Source organism: Thunnus maccoyii, chromosome 12, assembly GCF_910596095.1.
Source record: "Thunnus maccoyii chromosome 12, fThuMac1.1, whole genome shotgun sequence".
NCBI classification, from domain to species: Eukaryota; Metazoa; Chordata; class Actinopteri; order Scombriformes; family Scombridae; genus Thunnus; species Thunnus maccoyii.
The window spans coordinates 13,659,928-13,687,533 of record NC_056544.1 but is presented as its reverse complement, the minus strand read 5'-3'; the positions used below and the strand labels follow the sequence as shown (position 1 = coordinate 13,687,533).

The 27,606-nt window shown below is 41.2% G+C and overlaps 1 protein-coding gene across 1 annotated transcript in view; it reads left to right on the top strand.

Moving 5' to 3' along the window:
* ece2a (endothelin converting enzyme 2a) overlaps window positions 1–27,606 on the top strand; it is a 78,330-nt gene that overhangs the window by 24,021 nt on the left and 26,703 nt on the right. Inside the window, exon 3 of the mRNA XM_042429403.1 lies at window positions 15,214–15,497. Within this exon, the coding sequence (XP_042285337.1) occupies window positions 15,214–15,497 (284 nt within the window). The remainder of the gene's footprint in view (window positions 1–15,213; window positions 15,498–27,606) is intronic.

Sequence of the window (27,606 nt, the reverse complement as noted above, 5' to 3'; positions counted from 1 at the left end):
TCAGCTGTTCGCCCACGAATGCTGATTTTAATCTGCATCCATTTGTGTGTGTGTGTGTGTGTGTGTGTGTTTGCACTTGCACATGTGTGAGTGTATTTGTATTACAGGCTTGTTGAGGGCAGGATGGGACTGAAGATGAAGGACTGCTGTTATGCTCTATTATGAAGGAGACTGGTTATTATAAAGCAAAGCTCTTTCATTTACGGACTTTTCAGGGCCAGTCTGAGCATTCATGTTTGTACTTAAGTGAAAAGTACTGTGTGACATACAGATGTAAAAAATGTTCAACATTGGCAGACAAAGTATGAAAAAGTATAACTCATACTCCAGGGATGGTAGTGTCTGTCCACCACTTTGGTTCAGACTGAAATATCTCTACAAATATTGGATGAACTACCATGAAAGTTAAGTACAGACGTTAATGGACTCATAATGACTTTGGTGATCTCTGACTGTTCATGGTTTTAGGCCTAATACCTGCAAATCTAGTGACATTCCCATCAGCCTCAGCTGTACTTGGTGTTTAGTACTAATTAGCAAATGTTAGCGTGCTGACAAACAAAACTTAGATGGTGAACATGGTTAACACTGTACCTGCTAAACACCACCATGTTAGCATTATTGTGAACAGCCTCACGGAGCAGGTAGCATGGCTGTAGACGCTTAATATCGTTAATGTTTTATGGCCCCCTGGTTGCCTGGAACCTTTAGCGGCTCTTTAGGCCCCTTTGCATGCTTCTTACGCTGGGCTCCACAAACATGTTCACCCGCAAACCTCCTCAAGTGTGTAATTGGAACCAGCATGCGGACCCAGCAGATGCCTCTCACAATCTGAAACATCATGGTTTCTGTCCACTGTTCCTTGTCGATGATTGGGTTGTTCGTCTGTTGGACCCTTGACCCAATCACCTCCTCTTCAGTCTCCTTCCAAAACATACAGTTATCAGATGACCAAGTATTTTTAAAGACAAGAAGAACAAAAAAGCAAGTAGGAAACAAACAAACATGCTGTACCATGGTGACATACAGCCACTGTAAAAGTTCCTGCCTTCTCCTACAGTGGCCTTCATGTATGCTCGCTGTAGATTTGTCCACCGCACCTACCAGTGTTGGAGAGCAATGGCAACTTCTGCTCGGACAAGTGTATGACTCGGCGTGTATGTACACAATAATTGTTGCAGGCAGTGTGCACAGACCCGCAGAGGAGATTGTATGTAGGTTTCTGCAGGGAGCATGCTGAGAGCTTTTATTGACTTTTGCATCAACGTGGAGCAGTTGCGGGTATCTTTTGTCTAGAAATGTTCAAATTTGTGCACACCCTGCACAGGTTTCATACAGTTTAAGCAAAATAAAGACATAATTATTTTCATTTGGGTAGTTTTCTAGCTAGTATCTTGGCTACTACATTCAACTAATAAAAGGTGAGTTTCCGTTTGATTATTTAGCAATGGCTGGCAGTTAGCATTAGCTCTGCTCCTCAGGTTCACTTCAGGCACTTTCCCCTCCGGGATTATTTTCCTGTCTCGGTCGCGTTGCCATCACTCTGGCACCGCTGAGCCTTCTGGTAGAAAATATAAGGTCTTGGCATTACTGTCAGTTGCCTTAGAGAGTTGGATTTGTTCAGGTTTCTGTGTTTCTGACAGAGAACCTGCTGTGGTTGGTCAACACCACCTATTGGTAGATTCACTCGACTCAATCCAGAAAATCCCATATTGTTTAATTTAAACAGATTAGCAGCGACGTGCACACACACACACAAACGCTCTGTTTAGTGAGTGTATCCTTATAGCTGTCCTCTTTTCAAAACAGTAACGTTGTGTGTGTGTGTGTGTGTGTGCACTGTGCACAGTAACATTAAATGTTAGCCTATGCATATAATATCAATCTAGATAATGTCACATATCTGGATTTCATACCAAGATCAATGTTGTTTAATCATTACAGCTAAATATTAGCAACCTGAATCAGCTGTATATTTACTGTCTTGAACACACCCCATTCCTCCTGCAAATGAATGACTAGAATCACTCACTCATGAATTCATGATTATATTATGTAACTTTAAATAAATAAACATATTTATTTGTTACATTTTCTTTTCCAAAGTTAGGAAAGCAAAGTCAAGCCTGATGTTGCCTTACACATAAAAGAACGATCCCAGTCTCTTCCACTCAGTGAGGCATACAGCTGATTAATTAAACACTGGTATCGGATCAGTTCTTGGTATCGGCTGATACACAAAGCAGGTATTGGTATTGGGACTGAAAAAGTCAGATCGGTGCATCCCTACCAACAACACAACATGTTGGAATATAGTGGTAGAAATATTGTCTGTATATGTGGTGTGCATATACATATGTCTGTTATTGCATCACTTCTGTTTCAGCTGCTGTATTTCTTGTACTCATGTGCCCATGTGTGATTCAGATGTCTGTTTTCTGGTATTTTAGTAGGGATAATGTACCTCTTTATCAGCTCATGTTCAATGGTTCAGCAAATATTTCATAGCCTGAAAACAGTGGAGCCCCTCTTGCAACCTGCTGTCTATCTGGGCTGTGAGTGTGTGTTGATGCCTGTGTATGTATGTGTGTGTGTGTGTGTGTGTGTGAGTGAGAGAGTCAGGCAGTGGTAGCAGTGGGTCCAGGATCGGTGCCAGGCTCTTAGCCTTAGCTTGGCAGTGCCTTATCAGCACTCTCAAACAAGAGTGTGTGTTTGTGTGTGTGTGTGTTGAGACTTGGGACCTGTGCTGGCTCTCTCATGAAGTATGCAGTTGGAGTCAACGCTGCAGCAGAGATGCCTAATAGAGAAAGCAAGAGAGAGTTAGAGAAAGACTCTGAATACGTCATACCAGCGGCTCACTTCCAGCCTCTCTTCTCCCCTCTTTATCATTGCAATTACTTCTTTTCATGCTCGTCTATCTCAGCCTGCCCTTCTTCCGCATCTCTTCCCTTTCACTCTCTACCCCACCCACTAAATTCCTCCGCTCTTATCCTCATTCATAGCCCCAGCCATTCACATCCCTCGCTCTCCCAAATTTGAAAGTCATTCATACCTCTCTCAATCCCCTGCAGCCTGGAACACAGAAAGAGTTGTTCAGAGTGTCAGCAGCCCTCCTCTCACTGCAGGTAGCCTCAGAGCATCATGGATATTACCACAGTGACATTCACCACTTCCCTTGCAGTTCCTGTTCCTATGACCATATAAGTACTTCCTCTGTGCTGTGTGAGTGACATCACAGTGTTGGTCTGAGTTGAGCAGTTGCTGGAGGCACCAGTGAAAGGTCAGACATCCCCCTCCCCTTGTTGGGAGATACCAACCACATAACTTCCATGTCACTCACACACAGTCTGACTTCTCTTCATGTCCTCCTTCTCACCTCCTCCACTTCTTGTTTCTTGCTTTTTTCTCATGGACAAAGAACACCCAGTTCCTGCCAAACAGGAAGTGGTCCAGATTCAGATTCAGTGAGAACAGACCATTGTGTGTGTTTTCAGTGTGTATATCTCATGCTGCACATTCCGGTCCGGTCCGGTCCAGTTCTCAGTCACTGGAGCAGCAGATGCTTGCAAGACGACCTTCCTTTCCCCATCCTCTCTTAAAAAATTGGAAGATATGAAGACAAAAACTGAATCACAAAATATAACCAAATAGTTTCCTTATGAAGTGTCAGACAAGCTGGTATACTGGATGAATCAAAGTGTGTGTGTGTCTGTCAAAGAGAGATGGAGAGTTGAAAACCAGAGGAGAGGATGAAGCATGCAGCATTAATCACCATCTTGATCCACCAGTCTGTCTCAGAGGCTGACTCACTCTCCGTTAGCAACTTCACTGCTATCAGCGGCTCACTGGTGGCCCGAAAAAAGACCGCAGCCACCATATCATGTCAGTACAAACTACAGTAACTATTTTGGAGCTGAAGCACAGTCAGAAAATCTACAATTCTGAAAAGACTGAACCTTTTTTTTTTTTTCGATCGTATGTAGGGCAATGTGGAATCTGCACAAAGCTGCCATTGTGTTTTGAAGTACTATTTCCACACACATACATTTGTTTCGATATGTTTTGTTGTTGCATCATAAATTGTTAACACCTGCACCATTTCAGTGTAGAGGCAGACAGCAGGTGTAGCCATTTAGCTAGCTTACACAGATGTTAATGGGCTATCAATGAATGTCAGTTAACGACTTAGTTTATGCACTGCCACACTGTATAAACAAGAAAGGTTACGTTTAATGCAGTTAAAACATGAACATAAAATGTTTGTTTTTTTTAGTTAAATTTGTATTCACGGAAACTGACTGACAAGCCTATCAAAGTTGGTATTCACTGGCAGGTTGATCAAGAGCCCAGTATCCTCTTACTGCCAACCAGTTAGTATGGGATTGCATGGACACAGTGTGACCGTGTCGTTATGAAGTTTGGATTTGGGTTTATGGCTTGCCTCCATTTTTGGCATGTATTAGAGCCAGAAAATCCTAACTTTAAGGAGCCATACTATAACTACATTTAATAGTAGTGTGTATATATTAATTTAACCAAGGCCAGAGCTGTGATTTATTCTTTATTAAGCTACAACTTATATTTATTATTAACAATATCTTAACAAGCTAAATGAGGCAAATAATTATTCCGTTGCTTTCTGCAGCTATGATGACGATTGACAAATATTTTCAGCCGTAGGTTCTAATTGCATGACTTACCCAAACTATAAAATGGCTGTATGGTTATTATGCTCTCTGCATACTGGTGTCTATACATTTTAAATTAGACCAATGATGGTTTGGTCAAGAAAGAAACAGCACTCTGTGTAATTTTGACTTTTAAAAGTTGACTGTTAAGCGCTTCTTTCTCTAGATAAAAAAGATGATTATGCTTTATACAAATGTATCTTGCGTGATACTATGTAAACCACTATTAATACGAGTTTCATTAATACAAGAAATGCAATTTAAATCAGAATTGGTTAGAAAAATCACTGTTAGATATTTTCTTCAAATCATTCTGCCTGTACAGTCTACTCTTTAGTTGATAAAGAAATCTGTATTCCAGCAAAACCATTTCATGATAATGTGCAGCACATCCATCTAGAATCAAGTCAAAGATTATACAAACTAAATGTGATGCTGAATGATTGAGGGGGGGCTCAGAGTGTTTCATGACACTGTGTGAGCTCTTGTCAGAGGACACAGAATTTCTAGCAGCGCCGCTGATTCAGACCTCAGAAACGGATCAGACTATGACACAATGACACTGCAGAGAGACATGCCATTTCCTCCTGCAGGGATCAATATGCTTGGTCAGCCATAAAGCTCCCACACTGGGCCTGCCCTCATCTGTAAAACTGGATCCATACTGCATAATCACACCAAGGTCAGACAACAGAGCCATTTACATATAGACGCAGGCACCTTGAACTGACAAACTCGCCTGCCAACCAGGCAGAAAATTAACCAGTCAAGTTTGAGCCACTGTGTGTGTGTGTGTCTGTGTGTGTGTGTGTTTAAAACTTCAGAATACCTGTGCTTTTTCGGCCATTTCATCTTGTCACAGACGTGGTCTTGGTAGGTGGCTAATTGAAAATGCCTACTGCTGTTACCTTCTCTTTCCCCTCTACACAATATCGTGTGTGTGCGTGTCTGTGTGCGCGTGTTTATTTGTGTGTTTGTGTTCTTGTTCACAGCGTGTGTCAGACTATCCACCAACATTCACACTCACCGGGAACACAGATTTTGCCAAGTTTTGGCCTCATTTATATCTTACCTCAAACTAATGTAGAAAAGTCCACACAGTTTTTCCTGAGAGGCTTTCTGACAGGACAAAGTCATTGTAACATCTCTCTTATTATGCTGGTTATCATGAAATCACCTTCAGAGTGTTATGTCATACACTTAGTCTCCCTGACTTTGCCTAATCAGTACTGTTATCATGCGCTGTGTTTTCCTGCTGAGGCAGTCTGCACCAAATCCTTGTTACACGCAGCTACAAGGAAGTATCTGACAGTGACAGTAATGTCTCTGAGTCGTCTTCCTGAGCTTCATAAAGTGTGTTACTGTAGTGGGGAACGTTTGGGGTGTGAAAGAAAAAAGAGCTGCTTTTTTCTCTAACTTGATGTTTACTGTATGTGTGTACAGCGTAAGACACAGCACAGGTGAGGTGGATTTATCACAGATTAAAGGGAGCCGAAAAATGATTCCTGTAAACTTAATTGAGCATGCTTCAGTTTTTTGCTGAATCACGACCTTCCTCTCTGCTGCTACACCACCACCACCACCAGCGACTGACTGACAGGTTAAAACGCTGCCAGTAAAGGAGAACAAACAGTACAGGAGGAGTGTGGTGTTACACACAAAAACACACACAGGAACATACTTTCTTGCTAGAACAGCCTGACGGAAAAATAAATATTGGTACGTCTGTAACTGACTCAGCGTGGCTTTAATGAATATCAAGTGAGAGGGGAAAGCTGTTGACAGACACAGCTGTTAATGCAAGTGTGCAAGCAAACAGACCCGGACACGCTTCTCCAGGGCTCTGCAACTCATGTTGGTAGTATGACCCGAATAGAGCTGTAGATTTTTTTTCTGCTGAAGTGATTAGACAGCAGGTTATTGAAACTGATTGAGGGAGCTGGTAATGGGTTTGACCTTGGGGTGAAATACCAGTTTATTTTCATAATGTGCGCCCCTCTCGTGCCAAATTTATCATACAGTTGGAATACTTGTGCTGCATCCTACCATGAGAAACTGCAAGCATGGTGCTGGCGATTTTCCATATGATGGGTGTGGCACGGTGAAAAGTTACAGTTACCTCAGTGATGTGTTGGAGGTTTGGTCTTCATCCAGACTGTAGCAAGAGACTAATTAAGCTACAGACATACAGACATGAGACAAATTACAGAAAAACCTGATTAAGTGGAGAAGGTTATTGAATGCAAATGACCAGAAGTTGGAGCACTTCCAAGGCTTAGATGGGAATGAAACTCTCTTGGTTGATTCATCAGTGCAAAATATGAGCAACTGTGTTAGAAAAGATTTGGTTCTTTGATTTAAAAAGTCAGAGTTATAACCCTTTGTACATAAAAACATCAGAAGAAAAGTTAACTACAACTCCCAAGATGCATTTCAGTAAGAAATGTCCGGTCCATAAGCCTAAAATTCTTTTACATGTGCAACTATCATTGAGCGGAAGCTAAAGATTATGCTGTGTGGGACATTTTTGGATGAGTTCAGCGACTATGGCAAAGTGCTTCGTTCACAGCTGCAGTGACAAAGTATTTTGAATTTGCATCAGCTCTGATTTTGCACGTCCGACTGGCGGCTGAGGATCATGGGTACGGTAGTATTTTGATCCACCCGCCATGCCAAACTGACAGAAAAAAAACATGATTTCTCAGAAACAAAGTTGAAATAATTGAAACACACAGCGATGACAAAAACCCATAGTATTGTTACATTATCTTGGAGACTCCCATGTTTCTATGTTTAGGGACATTGAGGATGTCATTAAACGAAAAGTTACAGAGGGGGAGATACTTCGAGAACCAGCATCTCCTCAGACTTCACATTTCTATGAGAGGTGACAGAATGATTTGGTGAGTAAGTAGAATATGTGAATCATATGCTATGACGGATCTATGACCAGATCTTAACTCAATAGATTACCTGCAGAAGGTTTTGGTGTGAGATGTAGAATCAACGCTGTTCTGGCAGCGCAACACCTTACTGAGACACTTCATGTATGTTTTTTTCCTTAGTTTGTCATCCATCTGTATTTGTGACTAAGGATGCCAGGATATTGTGATGAGTGTACTTTGATATGCAGCGTGGGGTATTGATGGATCTAAGAGAGTTTTGTGCAGCCACTTCAGTGGGATGAAAACTGGGAGTGAGAGAGATGAGCACAATAGCCACTAGACGTGCTGTATAAATAGTTAATTGTGATCGCAGTTACTGATCTGCTTTTTTCATTGTATCATTATTTATCATTGTAAGGGAGATCATTTGTTGTTATTGTTCCTGGAATTACAACGGCTCACAACATCATCCTCAACAAGGACCTGATCTGCAGTGACACACCTGACTCATGCTGTTAGAGTGTGTGTGTGTGTGTGTGTGTGTGTGTGTGTGTGTGTGTGTGTGTGTGTGTGTGTGTGTGTGTGTGTGTGTGTGTGCCCCTGCTAGTTCTTCAGTTACACAGCAAGGGCAGATCAAATTGCATCATTTGGGCTCTGTACAACACACTCCTTCTGTCAGTTTCTCTCTCTCTCTCCTACTCATGTCACCCCTTTGCTCCTAGCTCGCCCACTTAGTCTGACAGCTGCCCACCCTTCATGGATAGAGCACTTTTTAGTGCTCTATTACTTACGATGGATAGAGCACTTTTTAGTGCTCTATTACTTACGATGGATAGAGCACTAAAAAGTGCTCTATCCATCGTACTTGATGTCCAGACTTTCACCACAGCACAGTAGTTTTTTTTCCGGCATTCGTTTGACCCTGCTGAGGACAGAGAGAGGTGCAACGCAGACAGTTTTGCAGCTTCCACAGTTGAGCGTTTTGTTTTGTTTTTTCTTTTTTTGTTAAGCAGAGGGTGAAGTATAAAGCACTCAGCTTTCCTTTTACAAAAAAAATTATGTGCAGCAAATGCTTGACTCGTGGTATTGTATGAAATCTGGCAGAGAAGGTAACAAGGCATAAATAGTGTTATAAAGAGGGTGGTGGGTGGCTTTCAATAACTGTTAGTTCTGGCTAAAAAGAGAGAAAAGATGGCTCTCTCTTCCCGTTGCTATTTACTAAGCCCCCGTTCCTGGTGCCTGTTGGTGTTTTGGATCCGAGAGAAGCTTTAGGCTCGATGCCACAACAAAGAGGCAGATTCATACAATGGAGTCCTTCCAAAAGTCCTCCATCACTCACACACACATACACATATATACACACAGGCTCACACTCCATCAAACAGTCACACTGTCACGGGCACACGCTTAATTATTCAGTCACTAATTATCTCGTATACCCGATTATGTAACTGAGGTTGCTTTGTGAGTGGAGGGGGGGAGAAGAGACTCGTGAGGAGAAGTTGCCGGAAGAGTCGAGCTTTTGAGAGAATTTCATTTGGCCTCACTGCTGATGCAACTTCACCAGAGCATCTGAAACTGCTTGAAAAACATAAAAATAGAGAATATCTTTATCTGGTGTAAAATGGTGACAGAGAGGGAAAACGCACACTGAAACACACAGCGGCTTGTGTATTAAATATACCTTCATCTTAAGTGGATGCTGGTTGATGATGTATGTACGAAATGTGATAGAGAAAGACATTGAGATTAGGAGAAAGGATTTAGGTGTATATCGAGTGAGAGATTCTCAGCTCCATGGAGACGAGGCTGGTTTCTCTCCTTCCTTTTCTCCTTCAACTCCCCTTTTCTCTCCCTTATCTTGCTCTAGTATTGTGTCGATTCTCCTGTCTGTCTTTTTTCCCCTCTTTTTTTTGGCCACATTTGCTCTGTTCTCAAATGATTTTTCCACTTCTTTCATTGCTTTCTTTGACTCACCATTTCTTTTTGAACTCTTTTCCTTTTCATGACTTCTCTTCCATCCTCACTGTTATTTTTGTTACCCCATGTGTGTCCTCTCTCCTCTGGTAGCTCATCTTCTTCTGTTCTTTCTACCTCTATCTGCTGTACTCTCCTCTCTTCCTGAGTCTTCTCCACTCTCATTCCTCTGTCTCTGTGTTAAGATGAATAAGCTGCACAAAATTATGCATTTTTAATAGGAAACTCAGCTGAAAGTTTTTAAACAGATCAATAAAGGGGTCAGTATGCTTCAAACGAAGAGCTTCAAATAAACCCCCCTCTTCAGCTTTCTGATTTCAGAAGTGGGAGCCGCGTCCAACAATTTTGGTAACTTCCAACAATCCAACAACAATCTGACAAACACTGTCACTTCATGTAGTGGTTAGCCAGGTGTACAGAGGTGGGAAAGTGAGCTCTCAAGCTCTCTTTTTTTCCTATCACAAGTTGTGATAGGAAATGTGAAATGTGTGTTATCTCCATTTATCCAATGCATCATGTCTCAGTCATTTTTTATTATGCCAGGCTTTTTGTCTTGTCTTTGATTGTGGTCATTTGGAACTGCTTTATATACCTTTTGGTTTCTCTATTTTCCTTTAAGATGTGGTCGGCCCATTTAAGCACACTGCAGACTTCAGATACTATAGGTCAAATAGATTTTAAAATAGGTAATTTGCGTGTGTTTGTGTAAATGTCAACAAACAGTTATGCCTAATTAATCAGATAACGGGACCATAACTTAGAGGGAAAATAACAAGATGTAATTGGTTAAAACAAGGCCCAGCGTGATACTGTCTACTGTCATCATTGTCATGGTGCGCACACACAAACACAGACACACGTGCAGGCTTCTTGTGACCTGACATAACCACTCAAAGTCAGACTTTATCACACTTTATGCACAAAACTGCATCAACAGCCGTGGAAAAATTCTTCAGTTTCTCTTGGAAGAAACATGATGGGCTGCTTTGGGCTTGACTGATGTTTTTATTGGAGTTGCTGCCATTTTTGTAGCAGCTTGATAGAAATAAACTTACTTAAAGTCACATTTTCTTTTTTTTTTAAAGGTTAACACACAAGTCAACACATTCAACCATACAAACATATACTTACTTACATCCACATCATTAATGCGTGTAAACACACAAACAAACCCGTCTCCACTTGGGTGCTTTTCATTTGTTGACATTTACAGTTGTTGCAGCTGAACTTTGTGAAGAGTCACCGTGGCATCAGTTTACCTCGGGCTAGCCCGGAGCTCGCAGGGTGAGCGGGGGCAGCGAGCTCGCTGTTGTTGCTAGAGCACATCACCTTTCATCAGCACTGGCCACAGTCCCCATCCTTGATGTGTCTAAATCAATCTGGGATGCTAATACATGCCCTACATGCCTCTGACATCATGGAGTTTCCACTGCTGGGTCTGGCTCTCCTCAGAGATAGCAGCTTTGATATTTCACCCCACTGGCACTCTCACAGGGGTTCCCCACCCACCACCCCTCTTGACCATATATGGACTCTAGAGAGTCGCTGTCTATGCGGAAGGAGGTCATTTGATAGCTCAAAGGTCAAATCTGCAACAGTTAATGTCGAGTAAGAGTCAAGAAACTGAACTGGAAATGAATGGAATGACTATAAAGGAAGCTTTAATCTTACTTGGCGTTTCTGGTGTGCAGATGGGCTGGTGTTGCATTGCAAATTGGGATGCGATTATGTGGTTTTGGACACATTTTTGAACACAGTATGGATATCCAGATATTCTGAGCAGCAGTCTCTTAATGGAAATTAAGATTATGCAAGCATTTCATTTCATGATCAGTTTTGTCTTACATTCACTAACGCACCCTCTCCAGTAATACAACTCCATACTCTTGTGCTATAAATGAGGCAAACACTATGTAGAAGTGTTGAATGGCATTATTCATTGTAGAAGGCAGGTGTCAATTATACTTTTAAAAGAGTTCTGCTATTTGCAAAACTGTCTTTTCTATTTTCATCTTTGTATGACATAAACTTTATGGATTGAATTAAGAACTAACTCTTCAGTGTCAGGAAAATACTTGCTTTTTTCCCTGGTGTTTGGTAGGCTGACCATGTGCAAACAGCAGATGCCATGATATTCCAGTGGATTATCTCAGAGGTTTCCTTTCCTGCGGGGTAAGAAGTCTCCCCACTGTGAGAGTCACATGTTGAGGTTTTTCTTGAATATCAAAGGGTTTGTCAGGTCAGTCATGCAACTTGATACCATTGTTGGATCAAGCATCTCTCAGACAGCAGAAAGGAACCACATCCATGTTTGGCCAACATTCCTCTCTGCATTAGCAGCTCATCGTCTTCTTTTCCTATTTAAAAAAAAAAAAAAAAAATTTATGCAGACTTTCCTGTGTAAATGGACACAGAGAAACAACACTTTACTGATGATTGATGTTCACTGCAGTTTGTTTTTGCTGAGTGCAGTAAGTAAATACCTTATATAGCACCTTTATAGAGCAGATACGTCACAAAGTGCTTCACAGATGAAATACAGCATAAACATGCAAACAGACACAAAACACAATAAAACAAAAATAATTAGAAAATAGAAAAATTACACAGAGGCAAGTCTGAACAAATGAGTCTTGAGCTGCTTTGTAAAGGTGTCCACAGTGTCCACAGATCTTAAGTCCAAAGGGAGAGAGTCCCAAAGTTTAGGAGGCACAACCCCAAAGCAAAGTCAAAGCACAGTCTCATTTATTTTAAGCCTAGATCAAGGAACAACCAGCAAACCCTGATCAGAGGACCTTAGTAGATCTCTAATGTAAACAGGTGCATGACCATGCAGAGCTCTATAGGTGATCACCAGAACTTTGAATTGGCTTCTGAATTTGATGGGGAGCCAGTGAAGAGCAATCAGAATTGGTGTCACATGTGACCTTTTGGAGGACCTGGTCAAGAGTTTAGCAGCAGCTTGTCAGACCACTTGTAAACGATCCAGGGATGTTTTGATGAGGCAGGTGAAAAGAGAGTTACATTAGTTAAGACAGGATGATATAAAAGCATGAATTAACATTTCTATCTCTGCTTGAGACATAATGGGGCCTCAGTTTTGCAATGTCTCTCAGCTGGAAAAAACAAGAGCAAATCAGACAGTTGACATGTTGGTCCAGAGTCAGAGCCTGGTCCATACTGACACCTAGATTTCTTATGATGGATTTAACCAACGAGGCAACAGACCCAAGACCATCCCTTATCCTAGGGACAAGACTAGGAGGGGCAGAGTGGTGTGATACTTTTTAAGACCGGGTCTCAAATTTTCCATCACACACACACACAAACACACGCACACTCACACAGCCAGCAGAAGGAGGTGATATGACACCTCTAACTTTAGTCTGCCGCTCTGGATAATCCAGTTAGGATGTGCTCTCTGGCTATCAGGAGGTTTTTAGCTTCCTCTGCTTCCAGCTGGAGGAAAAAAAACAGACTCCAGGCTCCAGACTGGCCTGGAGTGGTCTGGTATCCTGAATAAACATCAGTCACATAAACACACATGGTTCATACACCCTGGGATCTCCCCACACACATGCAAACACGAAGCACACTCTGTCTGCTTTGGAGTTGCAGCAATGTAGGCCTATTTCTTTGTCTGTGTCTGTGTACGTGTGTGTGTGTGTGTATAAAGATCAGAGGTTGTGGGGGGCACCACCTGATGTCACAGAGACAAAATGGGAGTAGTGTCTTTGATGACAGCCTGGCAACTATAATTATCGTGACAACCCCTAGGAATGAGCCGTCATGTGACACCCCTTCCTCGGAGCCGAGTGCATGGAAAAAGAAAACACACACACATAGCTGTGTCAGCGGGGAGAGCCCTTTGGAAACAATGTCTGGCGTGCTTGGGGATTTGAGAGAGGAGTGCAGCAGTGATTTAACCCACTCTGCAGAGCACCAAACGTGGGCATGAAATGAGACCGCAGACCCTCATTTTTGACCATAAACTGACCAGTGATGCCACCATTTTTCATGATGTCTCTGACCTTTTTTTTAAGATGGAAGGAATCTCCAATGTTCCACAGACTCACAGCTTGTTTGTCAAGTTGCCTCCCCCTCCACACAACATGTATTTCCAAAGCTGCAGCTTGTTTTTGGCACCTATAACGGGAGCTTAAAGTTATCTAAAATAACCTGTTGAGCCTGTGTAATTCAACTCTGATGCATTCTCTCATATTCCAGCCATCCATAAAGAAAGTGCTCAACTATTTGAGTGTGACAAGCAGCACTGACATATTTTCTCCCTTGTTTTGAAGCCAACGTTACTGGGAGAGCCATCAGGGGACAGCACAGCTCCAGCCCTCTGATGTCCGACACACACACACACACACACACACACTTGCATTCACAAGCAGCTAAAACACTCTGATATCACTTGTGGAGTGTATTTAGGAAAATGGGAGTCTACTACTTTGTTTGGCACATGCTTTTCTTTCTCCACAATGTTTTTATGTATCTGTGGCTACGCTTCCTACTCTCCTTGTCACGTTTCTGTCCTTTTCTAACAGCTGCTGCCTTTCAGTTGTTGGATGTATGTCTGTATGTGAGAATTTATGCCTGCTATGATTGTGCAACACAAGTTTTATTCAGCATGAACTGCACACATGCACACAACCAAAATACACACGCATACACACATACATGGAGCTTTTGGAGGCTGGTAATTATGGAAGCAGTAAGGTGATAACAAGCGCCAGCCACACATTTGCAGCAGAGGTGTCAATGCCAACGTGCTGCCGGAAGTCACAGCCCCACCTATCACGTGCTCTCCTTCCCCAGGCAGATACTGTACCATTAAACACAGATGTACATGCACACACGCTAACTTTAATAAGTACAAGATAAAATGACCATTTCTTGCGCTAACGTACATGATCTTGACTTTGTACCTCAACATGGTGCATATGTCTTCCTCCTCCTCTTTCCCTCTTTTTTTTTTTTTGCCTGTCGGCCTCCTCCTCCTCCGCCCACTCCTCCTCTTCCATCTTCACGATCTATGAGTCATCTGATCCTAAAGGTGAGATGCTGCATTCAGTAGATTATTTTCATCTTGTCTTGCTACATGAGAGGCTATCTTCACTTTTCTTTTGTCCTCTTTTATTTCACGGCCAGGCTATCGTCCATCTGTCACCCAGTGACAAGCTACAAGTTGAAACCTTGTTGCTCATGACAAATTTTTTTGCAGTCTAACGCTATGTGGGAATAGGCTGCACCAGCTGAACACACTTTATATGAGCCCCGTGTTGTCCTCTGGAGTGGCAGGTTTGCATCTCTGCTTGGTGCTCATGATTGAACCGCAGCTTGATCAAATAGAGACTGTGTGTGTGCGTGCTGGTCTCTGTCTCATCAATCACAGGAGGTGGCCCCAGTCATGGCAGTCTTTGTCATGATAGCAACTAGCTGTTTAATCCCATGTTGTAGCTATATTGATTACACCATCTCTTACTCATACCAAAAACATATTGGGGATTTGAATCATGAGAGACATATTGGATTTAGTCTCCCCTTCTCTGTTCTTGTTTCCTCATTTCCTCTTCTCCTGTTTTCTCTCCTAACTTGTCCTTTTCCTGTTCTAGCATCAACTCACTCTTCTTTGTCTCTTCTTTCTTTTCCTCCAGGTTGTGGAAACAGCAGTATGAGTGGTGATATGTACAGTGCTGGCTACTGCTCCATCACCAACATAGATTACTCCTCAGTGTGCATCAGTGCTATGAGTGCCAGACACAGCGACTGCCCAGGTATGACCTGGCATCAGATGGACATCCGCCAGCTCTCCTTCCCCAATGAGTCCTTTGATGTCATCCTAGAGAAGGCTACGCTGGATGCCATAATGGTGGAAGAGAAAACCCCCTGGGAGGTGTCCCCTGAGACCGCTGGTTTCATTCACAAGGCTCTCACAGAGGTACTGTTACAAATCTGTGTATCTTCACTCTGGTTAAATAACAGGGATTTGAGATCCTTGTATTTACTGGAAATTGTCACCAGAATTTCCTTTTCCTGGGAGAAATACCTTCAGGAACTGTGGAGTTTTAGAACATGTGTGCATGTTTGCGCTACAATGCAACTGTAACTGAAGTGGATCAACTTTACAGCTGCAGCAGTTTATTTCAAATTAGCTTTCATGCTACAATGGCAGCTGAAAGTTCAGCTGGTAACAAAGTAGAGTACCAGATCTGTAAATGAAAACTACGCAGGTGGTGGAGTGCAGAGTAGCATTCAACAGATGTGCATAAAACCGCCCAAACATCCAACAGCAGTGATCCCCTGCCTCAAACCACTGAAATAACTCACAACTGGTTGCATGCGACAGATTTTCTCTGCCTGCCGCTGCACACAGTAATGAGCTAATAAACTAAGTTTAGCACTGAAAACATGGTCATACGCTCCCATGTAAATCCTCAGATGTTACAAAACTGGTAAGAAGATATGCTGACCATGATTAGCATTGTGTTTTCTTTCACCTCACAGATGGTGTACTTTAAGATGAATTGTGTTTTGTTTTTTTTTTAACCAAAAATATGACCTAACAAATATAAAATATAAGAAAATGAAAATTATCCATGTATTATATTATAATTTGTTGTTCTGTATAAAATCAAACTTCATTTATAGTGAGAAATCCTGTTTATTATGGGCAAAGAGTGATGTATTTCAGGAAAATAATAATTATAGAATCAAGGGAAAACATTCAACCCTAATCTTCACCTAACTCTACCTCACCTTTTTATATACAATATTTTACATTATATATCTTCATTGGTCTAAAACCTATCAGTCCAGTAACTCAAATTCAGGTCTGTGATTAGGTTTAGATGGATGGGGACCCTTAAGGGCTGTCCACACCAAGAACTATAACAATAACTATAACCATAACGATGTGAGAATCCACACTTATGAATAAAATTCTGTAATCAGTGGCGCCAAGCATGCACTGCGCGCTCCACCAGAAGGGTATGGGTTCACAGGTGGGTGGTGATTCAATGTGTTGCTCAGAAGTATTTTGGGACTCTAGTTGCTGTGATTTTCCAGTATTTACAGACCAAACTGCACTGACGGATGGTAGCAGACACTGAAGCGCGATGCTCAAAGGCACATAGACGACTAGCTTTTATTGCGCTGTGGTAGGAACACACGGTATGAGCACAGATCTGGGGCCTAAAAGGGTCGTTAACTTTGTCATTTTTTTACATTATAATGGAGAACAAAGTTCCAGCAACATTGTATAATAAAGAGAGACAACCCTATCTAAAGAAATCACCTCTGGGTGTCAATCTGCGCCAGTGTGTCAGTCCGTGGTGAGAAAGGAGAAAACCCACATTAAAATAGATAGATATAAATAAAATCATCAGTCAGTTTCCAGATTGATATTTATATATTTAAGATGATATATGCAGGTCTTGGAGTTTTACTGGAAATGTCAGGCTTGATGGAGACCTTGTCATGCTGTATGGTTTCGGGGATGGAGTTTGCTGTCAGTGTTTCTATTGTTCATCGAATCGCTCTGAAAGTGATGCCAATGATATCATTCACCACTGTCGTTGTCGTTATAGTTGTGGTGTGGACTCCGCCATCCACTTGAGTTAGAATGATTTTTAAAACTTAAATATTTATAGTTATCGTTAGTTCTTGGTGTTTACGGCCCTTAAGGATATAGCACCCAATTCCTAAAGAACCTGCAGTAAACTCAACCCAGTTTTGTTCAGTTTCAAACATATGTAGGTGACAATAATTGGTTAAACACCTTCCATTAGCTGGAAGCATTGTCTCCAATATGTCTCAAGCCCTTGTAGAGCAATCATATCTGTTGCTGTGTCCTCCAAACATAGTTCTGCACAGTCTTTGCAACAATCTCTGGTTAAAAACAAAAAGTTTGGTTCCTAACATGTCACATACAGCATTACCTTATAAACATTTATATGGTACAGGATTTGGAAGATGTTTTTCTTTTGCATTTATTTTCTTGTACGGTAGTAATACACATAACAAAAAAACCCACTTGAAATATATACTGTATACTGTAGATTGCTCCAATTTCACTGATCTGTCCTCTACCTGTCATTACTGTACAAGCCAGAAGAGTCTCTACACGCCTATAGCATGATGATTTGAATGCATTACAATAGGAGTTTATCTGTAAATGACTTCTTCCTGACGGTGAAATGGGTAATAGTGGCACTTTACATTTCCACTCCATCTCAACAGCCCATCAGTTGACTTGCATGACGTTGAGTGCCCTTCAGCTGCTGACTGCGGCACTAACCACCGCTGTGTCAATGTGACAATGACAATGTTTTGGCCATTAGCCATGCTTGACCTTGACACACTAAGACAAGAGAACACCACTGTCAACTGAAGTACAGTAAGTGACTCCCAAGCTATGAATGGGGAAGAATTACTCATGATGCACTCCTGCTGCATTTGGAGCATTGATAAATTACTTACAATCCAAAGTTTAGTTTGTAATTACAGGTGTAGTCCAGGCATTTTGCTAACTCCAATACACAGACTGAATATATAATTACAGTAAATGCAACAGTGGAAAAGGTCAGAACGTGTGAATCATTTTAATGGAAGCATCTAGAGAGGACTAAGTGCATCTAATATTAATGCAAATTTATACAGAAAATATGAAGGCCCTTTTTAAAATCGTACATAACTGAAAATGCTATGGTACATCTCGGTTGAATATTCCACTAAAACTTTCAATCAGTAGGCTACCAGCCTCATGTTTATTATGATGATGACGATTTGGATTTGGCATCCAGTAATGAAGTAAATGAGTGCTGAAACAATTTGTTTTGATTATAGATGAATTCTTTCATCATTTCTCAGCAAAAATCTCCAGAATTAGCTGGTTCTCATTTCTAAAATGTGATTATTTTATGCTTTTCTCAATTTTTTATAATTGCAAGTTGAATATCTTTGGATTTTGACCTGTAAGGTGGACAAAATAAGCGATTTGAAGATGTCACAGAGAATCTGGGAAATTGTGGTAGCATTTTTTAATATTTTCCTACATTTTAGAGACAAAGCAATCATCTTTCAATTGAAAAATAATCAAGAGATTAAAGGTACCTTGTTGAGTTTTTGACCACTAGTAGCACTGTAGAGAAATGTTTTTATGACTGGTTCTCATTTTGTTTTTCTCATGCATGTGCACATGTGACGCCATACACATTCCTGGCGCAGGAATAATGTCATTCCACTGATGGACGCTTTGTGGAAGTAACGCACAAAGAAACGTAGCAATGTGCGTTGAAGAAGACTGCAAGCTAGCAATGAAGAACGTAAACAATGTAGGCTATAATTTCTATGTTTTCAAAAAGCTGCTTTTCAATTGTTTTATGAAGAAGGAAATACATTCAACTCATTTGTTGTACCTCAGGGATACACACAATGCATTTTGGTCAGTAACACTAAATGTAAACATAACTTTTGTTTGTTTTCAAGAAAACTCCACAGGGTACCTTTAATGAATCATGAAAAATTGTTCTTTGTAGTCCTATGATCAATATCATTTCTATTACTGATGCATCACTGTGTAGTCAAATAGATTTCCTTTTGATGATACATTGCATGTATTTATGACTTCATTCTCACCATCGCTGAAGATGAGGCCTGAAAAGAAAATATCCTATTTAAAGTATCGTTTAATCTCCTCTAAAAACTCAGGTTTTAATGCTATAAACTTAGTAAACAAAGGCATAAACTGTGCATCATACTGGCCAAGTTTTAAGGACAAAAGCAACACACACACATGCAAAAAACAGTAGACCTGGGTGTCTTTCTCTACCAGACGGAAGTATTAAAGAAGGATCACTTTGTTTGGGGGACAGATGGGAGGATTTGACTTCCCTTCAGAAGAAGTGAAGCTGAGCTCAAAAAGCAGGCCTGTTTGAAAGCCATTACAGTAAGAGAGTCGAGTTCCTTCTCACTCGTTGTCACCTGCTTCCCTTCACACCATCTCTTCTTCTCACTTCTTCCTCTCACTCACTTTTCCCCTCATTTCCACTTTCATTTCTCTCACCTGCTCCATGCTTGAGGCTATGCGGAGATGATAATGTGTGATTGTGTTTGTGTGTTCTTTGTGACTGCTTGTGTTGTGCAGATACTGGTATGTATGCGTGTGTGATCGCAGAGATGTCAGTAGTCTTCTGCGCTGGTGTATTTTTGCTCTCTCACTGTGGCTTGTACGGGTACAGCAGTCACGATTCCAGTATATGTATGTGTGTGTTTTGCAGGAATGTGGGAGGTGGGATCAGAGCCTACTTTCATTTCTTACTAAAACATTTTCACAAATTGAAAAAGGTGGACAGACGGAAAGAGATAACAAAAGAGAAAGAAAGGTGTGAACAGCTCGGGAGATGCAGGAAAATGGCTTGAGTGGAGGAGAGAGTGATGAGAAGGGAGGAGATCCCTGAAGACACATCTTTTGTTAAACTCACACACAAGGAAGGAGGGATGGAGGAGAAAATGAGAAAGAGGTGGGTGAGGGAAATGGGGAAAGTGCATGACAGCGAAGAGGAAAGAAAAAAGAGAAGGAGACAGAAAACGAGACTGACAGAAAGCTAATGAGCAGTGCGCTGGTGTGAGACTGATGGAAAGAATGTAGCAAAGGAAGGGAAGAAAAACAAAGAGGGGAGAGGGAAGAGAAAAGATAGAGCATGCTTTAATCTAAAATCTGCTTTTCCTAACAGAATCCTAACCTGCTTAAAAAAAACAAAAAACAAAACAAAGAAATGTACTTGTGACAATCAATGACACTTCATGTCAATAGATTTTTATTACACGAGCATGATGATAAATGATGCACAAATGTATTTAAGTATGCCAAGATAATAAGGTTCAAAGGCAACAACCTACATATAGATCCAAAAGATTGAATGCACCATAAAATTCAGCAGAAATCAGAGCTGAAAAACATCTTAACACAGTCACCACTCGTCTCTATCAAGGACACACATGCCGTTTATAGAATCATGGTACAATAGGTGTAACAACAAATACAGTTTTATTTTTGTTGCTAACATGTGCGCACACACACACACACACACACACACACACACACAAACAAAATCTCACAGTAGAGGCCGTGGTGCACTGAGTTGTGAAATTTATTTCACAGCCTGACACGCTCTTTGAATCACTCTTACTGTTGCTATGGAGACTCTTTAGTTGGATATCATCTCAGACTAACACTTTTAATTGCTAACCTTTAGTCCCGCAGGGATTAAAGTTCTCCGTTGCTACGATAGATTTCCGTCATTTGATGTCTATAGAGGCCATTTATGAGATCAGTTTAGATCTGAGGAGACAAGTGAGAGAGAGAGATATAACCTCCCATTCATTCTCTATCTCGTTTGTGGACTTCAATGTTGTAAAAAAAAAAAAAAAAAGCCACCAAACAGATGTTGTCCCTCTCAAATTGTCACACTCACTGGCCAATGAGATTGTTTACAGACCAGCGTGGAATATCTAAACACAGAGCGTCGCTCAACTTTAGCAAATATTTCTGGGTTATAGTTCAGATCAAACATCGGAACTCCACATTACGGAATAACAACGGTAAGATTCAAATTGTTGTTGAATGTTTAATCAGTGAAAATGAGTTAACATAAACTGTAGACAGATAGATCTTCGATAACTAATTAGCTCTGCATTTTTTTTGTTAAACGACCAAGAGCATTTGTATCAAATTGGCTCTACTTTGTCACGCATCCTCGCTGGTAGAGCTGGCGTAGGCCACTGAAAGCAATGCGCCATTGATTGTTGTAATCTAGCCAGCAAACCACGTAGCCTGTGCAAAGTTAAGGTTTCACCTACCTGACGTCTTGGTCATTGAAATGCCTATAGACAACTTTATAGGTTACATGTAACAGCCTCTGTAGTAACAGCCTATCCTCTGATTATAATAGCCCTTCCTCTCATGTAGCCATGCTTTGGCAAATTTAAGTAGGGCCTGCAGAGTAGTATCATTGTTTCATGTCTTGAAAATTAGCCTTCCCTCTATTTTTACCCTCAAATAGGTATCAGGTGTAGCCAAACTTCAGGCATATGGTTTCACTGCCAAAAAGCAGATAATGTGAAAAGCTCTAGAGACATTTTTTTTTTCAATTGCACTTATTATTCTTTAATGCTGGTGCTGTTTATCTGATGTTGTTTTTTTCTGTTAAGTGATAAGAAGCTCACTTAAGACAAAACATTGTTTTGTTTGGTGTTACAATAAGATAAATAAAAACATACTGACGGGCGACAAATTAAATGAAAAACCGGTACAGGCATGAATGCTTGACCCCTACAGTGAGGGGATTTGGTGGCTCTGTTATGCTGTGGGGGGCATTTTGCTGGCATGGTTGGGGTCCACTTGTCCCCTTAGAGGGAAGGGTCACTGCAAATCAATACAAAGTTGTTCTGAGTGATCATCTTTATCCTATGATGAAACATTTCTGTCCTGATGGGAGTGGTCTCTTCCAGGATGACATTTTTTTTTTTTTGATGATGAAAGCTTTATATTTTAATTACACTGTATATGTAAAGCTCAGCAAGGGGCAAGAGTTGAAAATTAGCAATAGCTATAACCTCTGTGTGCAGCACATCAGTTTCATGCTCTGTATCGGAACTATATTAAATTGCATCATCCCTATCAAATAAAATAAATAAATGCCAACGTTACCCGTTGCATGCAGCACTAGCTGCTCCATTGTTATTACACTCAGTTGATACAAGGGAATGGTTAGAAATACAAACATGTGCAGGGAACAGGTTTCATTACACCAAGAAGACCTGTTAAAACTAGATTTCTGAGAAGAAATGAGAGAATTTGAGGTGAGATATTTACTGTTGTTGTTGTATACTGTATATGACATGTTTTCATTTGCTCTCATGACCCTTGAGCACCTGAAGCAGACCTTTTGGTTGGTTGGTTCATAAAAAGTGGCCAGAGATGGCTTCAGGCACTCCACTGGGCTAATGTATTGGAAAACATATAACTGTGAACCCACCCATCCATAATGGAAGAGAGACTCCTGTCATTACATCATCTTGAGCTGGTTTAATGCAGAGAGAGAGAGAGACGTTCGTTGACATTGATCGGTTGTCCCTGACTCCTGCTGTGGAGTGTTCTCCCCTGCTCCATTACCGGGAAGCTTGGAAGCCTGCCGGGAAGACGACCCCAGGGGAACATTCATATTGAGACACACACATAGATGGCATAGCATTCATGCTCACGCACGCACACACACGCAAACACACACACACACACACACACACACACACACACACCAGCTTAGGTTTATTCATCAGAGTTTGTGAATCGTGTGTGTGTCTTTTTGTCTGCGTTTGTGTCTGTGTTCCCATGTTGGTATGTTTTCATTGCTGTTTGAACCTTTTGTGCCATGGATAAAGTGGATTACACCAATCCACTTTATTCTCTCTCTTTTCACACTCTCTCACTCGCTCGCTCTTTCTATCTCACCTCCTTCTGTCTTGTTAAAGGTGAAGTTTAAAAAATCCTTAAAGAACAAAGTGCAGTTTAGAGGTTTTCACTCAACCTCTGACATTTTTAACATTGACTCAGTCCAATCTGGACTTTTAGTTTCAGTTTAATTCAGGTTTTAGTATATCTGTAAATGTAGGGCTCCATTTTGGTGAATACATTCATGCCTACCTCTGGATGGATTGTAATAACTTTGGTGATCAACTGACTTTTCATCAAGAGGCGACATCAGGTCTTACTTTGGTTAGCTGTACTCAGTAGCAAATCCTAGCATGCTAACAAGCTAAACTACTACAGTTAATATGGTAAATACATGTTAACTGTAGTCATTGAGAGCATGTTAGCATGCTGACATTAGCATTTAGTGCTTTACTCAATAAAGTTGATGCCTGGCGCATCGCATACAGATGCTAAAGGCTTCCTTGTGCGTCGGTATCAGACACCAAGGGGCGAGACAGAGCATCGGTATTTGACACCCTGGGATGATGTTGATATTGCACCTTTAATCTGTTTTGATTTAATTATAGCCCAACTGATACTGGATTTTTGAGGCTATCAGAAATGTAAAATAATCATGGTGGCCATTATTGTTTGCATGAACACATAATGTGAACAAAGGTTTTCGGCAAGAATCTCTTAAATCCTTGAACGGGACACACACTACAGTTGAGGAATAAATTTGTCTCTGATGACAAACTACGTAAAGGTGACACTGTTTCTAAGTGACCCCAAACATATCTTTGGTATTTCTGTACTGCAGTTTCTTGTTACTAGTTGGCAAACATACACGCTAATACCAATATATCAGTGACAAACTAATATCAGCGGATAATATTGGACATACCAATGTATCATCTCTTTACTTGCGATACTCTGATTGGATAGAACTTTATTTGGATTGTATATGTCTATAAAAGTATAGGAAGGAAGACGCCGTCAATCCCAGCAGCCAAAGTGATGCAGTCAGTGAATCAGTAAACTTTAAAACCTGACTAATGTTGAAAGCTGAAGTATATTTTATACATCAGTGCATGTGTGTCCGTGGTTATTTTTATAAGCCATTCCCTCCCTCCTGTGTGAGTTTATGTGTGTGCGCATATACATGCTGTTTAATTGTGTATACTTCTGTGTGTGTGCATCCCCAACTGCAGATTTATGCATGTGTGGCTGTGAACTCATGTTGTTGTGTGTATATTCCCGTGCATGCGTGCTTTTGTGTATATATTGTGTGTGTGTGTGTGTGTGTGTGTGTGTGTGTGTGTGTGTGAGGGTGCTTGCCCAATGAGCCCCCTCTCCTCTCAAGCTCCAGCTGGGGAAAAGTAGAGCAGTGGAGCACACGTGATGGAGAGGGAGCGTGGGTGATTGCAACTCTGGTTGCGCATGTGTAGGAACTTGACGATAGGATCAAAGACAGGGTGTGCGAGTGCATTTGTGTATGCTTTCAGAGCATCTTTTAATTTTTTAATTTTTTTATTTTTTATGTGTACGTTTACTCCTTGTGATGTTTGTGTGTTCAAGCTCCTCTATATGATCTTACAAAATGTAGACGTGTGTGTATGTGTGTGCATGCACTGCATCTACATGTGTCTTTACATGTGTTTTTTTTTTTTTCTTTTTTCTATATGCATATATGCATATGTGTGTGTGTATGTGTGTCAGGGGATGGACTGCTGAGCCGAGGCCTCCCAGCTCTCTAGAGATTTTCCACACAGCTCTGCTTCTGGCATGATTCTCTGCATGTGCTCAGTCACTCTTCCCCACTCACATTGGCTAATGGCTGACCACACACACACACACACAACCACCATAGTAATGCATACATGTGTGTATAATATATTTATTATACCCATATTGTCATATTTAGTGTGTATCATAGACCCTTAAATTAGTTGTTCAACAAGTGTGTGTGTGGAGTAATGTCACTGTGTGTTGGTGTTCTCCCAGTAGTATCTGAAAAATCAAGTTGTTCGCTTTTTCAGGTCTGCTCCCTTTTTTTGGCTGGTGTGAAATGATGTCTGTTTTTAAAAGGCATTCGTGAATAAGTCATTTTTATTTTTCTCTTGTTAATGAAGACTTTAGTGAGGAAAAATGGATTTGCGAGGAAAACTGATGCACTCATGATCTCAGGATATCTGCAGAGCATCAGAATGTAGTATTTGAAAAAAGGTTTTCTCACTCTACTATTATTACTACTATTTGTCTACATATTCTCTCCTGTCTTCTAGTCCTCTCCACACTCGTGCTCGCTCTGTCTTTCTATGGATACTGTTGTTAATCCAGCGTTAAGGTTTGTCCCAGCTGTGAACAGGGATGCCCCCGCAGCCAGACGCAATCCCTCTGTTCCCTTTTACACACATACCCCCTCCCGTCCCCCCCCCCCGCTTTCAATCCCTCTTGCTGACTGTCACTCCATTAATCACACACACACACACACACAAACACACATGGTTTCAAGTTTACAAGACTGTCCACACGAATATAACGTGTCCAGTAATGTCCTGACATGGGTTGGCAGATGCAACTGTGTTAAACATGAGTCACTGCTAAATCTCGTAAATGTGACTGCATGCTTTAATGCACACATCTCATGCGTTAATACACACTTCGTGCACTCACACACACACATTTAGTGCATAGACGTGCACACACAAATGCTTTTCTGTTGTGTCGTCTGTGCACCTGATTGGAGTATTATAGATTTTCTCCCTCTTTTCACAACACATACAATAGAATCTGTGACCAGGAGAGAGATTATAATCTACAGGGACTGCCCTTAAATAGTGTGTGTGTGTGTGTGTGTGCGCGCGTGTGCGTGTGTGTAACCAATAACCAGAGAGAGAGATTGAGAACATGATGTTACACTACATATGTGCACAGTACTGAGGGATATAGTTTAAAGGAGAATTAGACGGCAACAACACGACCCACACAGTAGCAGAACTGAGGAGGAAAGTGAGGTAAATGATGGTCGAATATATTTTAATATGAATCAAAAGGACTTGTTTCCATATGATATGAGAAAGAAATATTAACACAAAGTAAGAAAAACTTAAAAATTTACTTGACAGAAAGCCATAAACACTGAACACACGACATTCGTGTACCTGCGCCGTCGCAAGGGGCAAGCCCAAATCAAGTAAACATGTGATATGCGCACACGCACTCACACAGAAACACGCACACACACACAGAATGTCCTGCCCATGGCTCACCGTTGCCTAGACGACCAGTATCGACTACAGAGCACTGTTCCTATGGAAACAACGGATGCCTAAAGGAGGAAGATCATTAATTGGAATAAGAGAATATAGGAGAGAGGGATGAGGAAGACTAGAGACAAGGGACAGGGAAAGAGACGGAGAGGAGGATAATGAGGAGAGAAAGTGGAGATGAGCAAAGGTGTGGTCAGAAGACCTGCAAAAGACAAACCTCGTACATTAGGAAACAAAGTATTATGAGGATATATCAGTGTTTTTACTGTATCAATTTATCCTTTTAGTGTATCTTCTTTCCGCTAATTGTCGCTGTCCATACAGTAGGACTGTGCATTTGTTTACCCAGGTGTCATAAGATAAGCACAACTTGGCAAGTAGTGCCTAAAAAGTGGGAAATCTATATTTAGAGTGTATGTGTGGAAAATTAATGTCGGCCACAGTAAAGTAGAGTGGAGTACAACCCTTGAAAAAGGTTAGTAGACTACACAAACCTCCCAGGATTGTGGGTGACTGTGTGTTCAAGGATATTTTTATTATATCTTATCACTGTTAGTTCATGCACTCCACTTTGTACAGTACAACACTAGAGCCTCAAAAATATCAGTGAGTGAATCAGCTCCTATCTGACACCAGACTAATGAAAATTGAACATTTTAGGCTTCTAAAGGTATGAGTTGTCATGCCAAGTGTTCCTTGTCTGCCACTGTAGTTTCTGTTCTGTCATGTGGTCCAGGAGGTAGTCTGGAAAAAGGGAAAAATGAGGCACATAAGGAAAGATGTTGGGAATGTTTCAGGTGAACTGCATCTCTGTTTAGCCTTTCTCCAACATTCCTGCTTTATTATTCCTGAGTTTAAGTAGCGCTGAAGTCACGGTGTCACACATAGACATGCACATCTGTTTCCATTTCTGTTTCTATTTTACAGACAGACAGTCTTAACAAAAGCTGCCCACACTGTAAACCTTTAGGTTTGTTCATTTATATTCTTTATACAGGGCACACTGTTTCTTTGTTTGGCTGCAGTATCTGGAAGCTTCTTCAACGGATGCGCTCTCCCTCTCCCTCTCTGCCTCCGTCCGTATCTTCCCTCTCTTTTGTTCTTCGATCACAGAGTGTTAGAATGCAGGAGAATCGATACAGACACTTTTCTCTCATTAAGGCCTTTCAAAGTCAGAGCGGAGGGAGGGAGGGAGGAAGGGGGGGAGGTAAACTGCAATGCTTCGTGTTTATCTTTTACTGTTAAAGTTATCATTCCAGCTGGGGACAGTTGAGGAGGTCAAGTCCACACCGCTGTAAAATCTG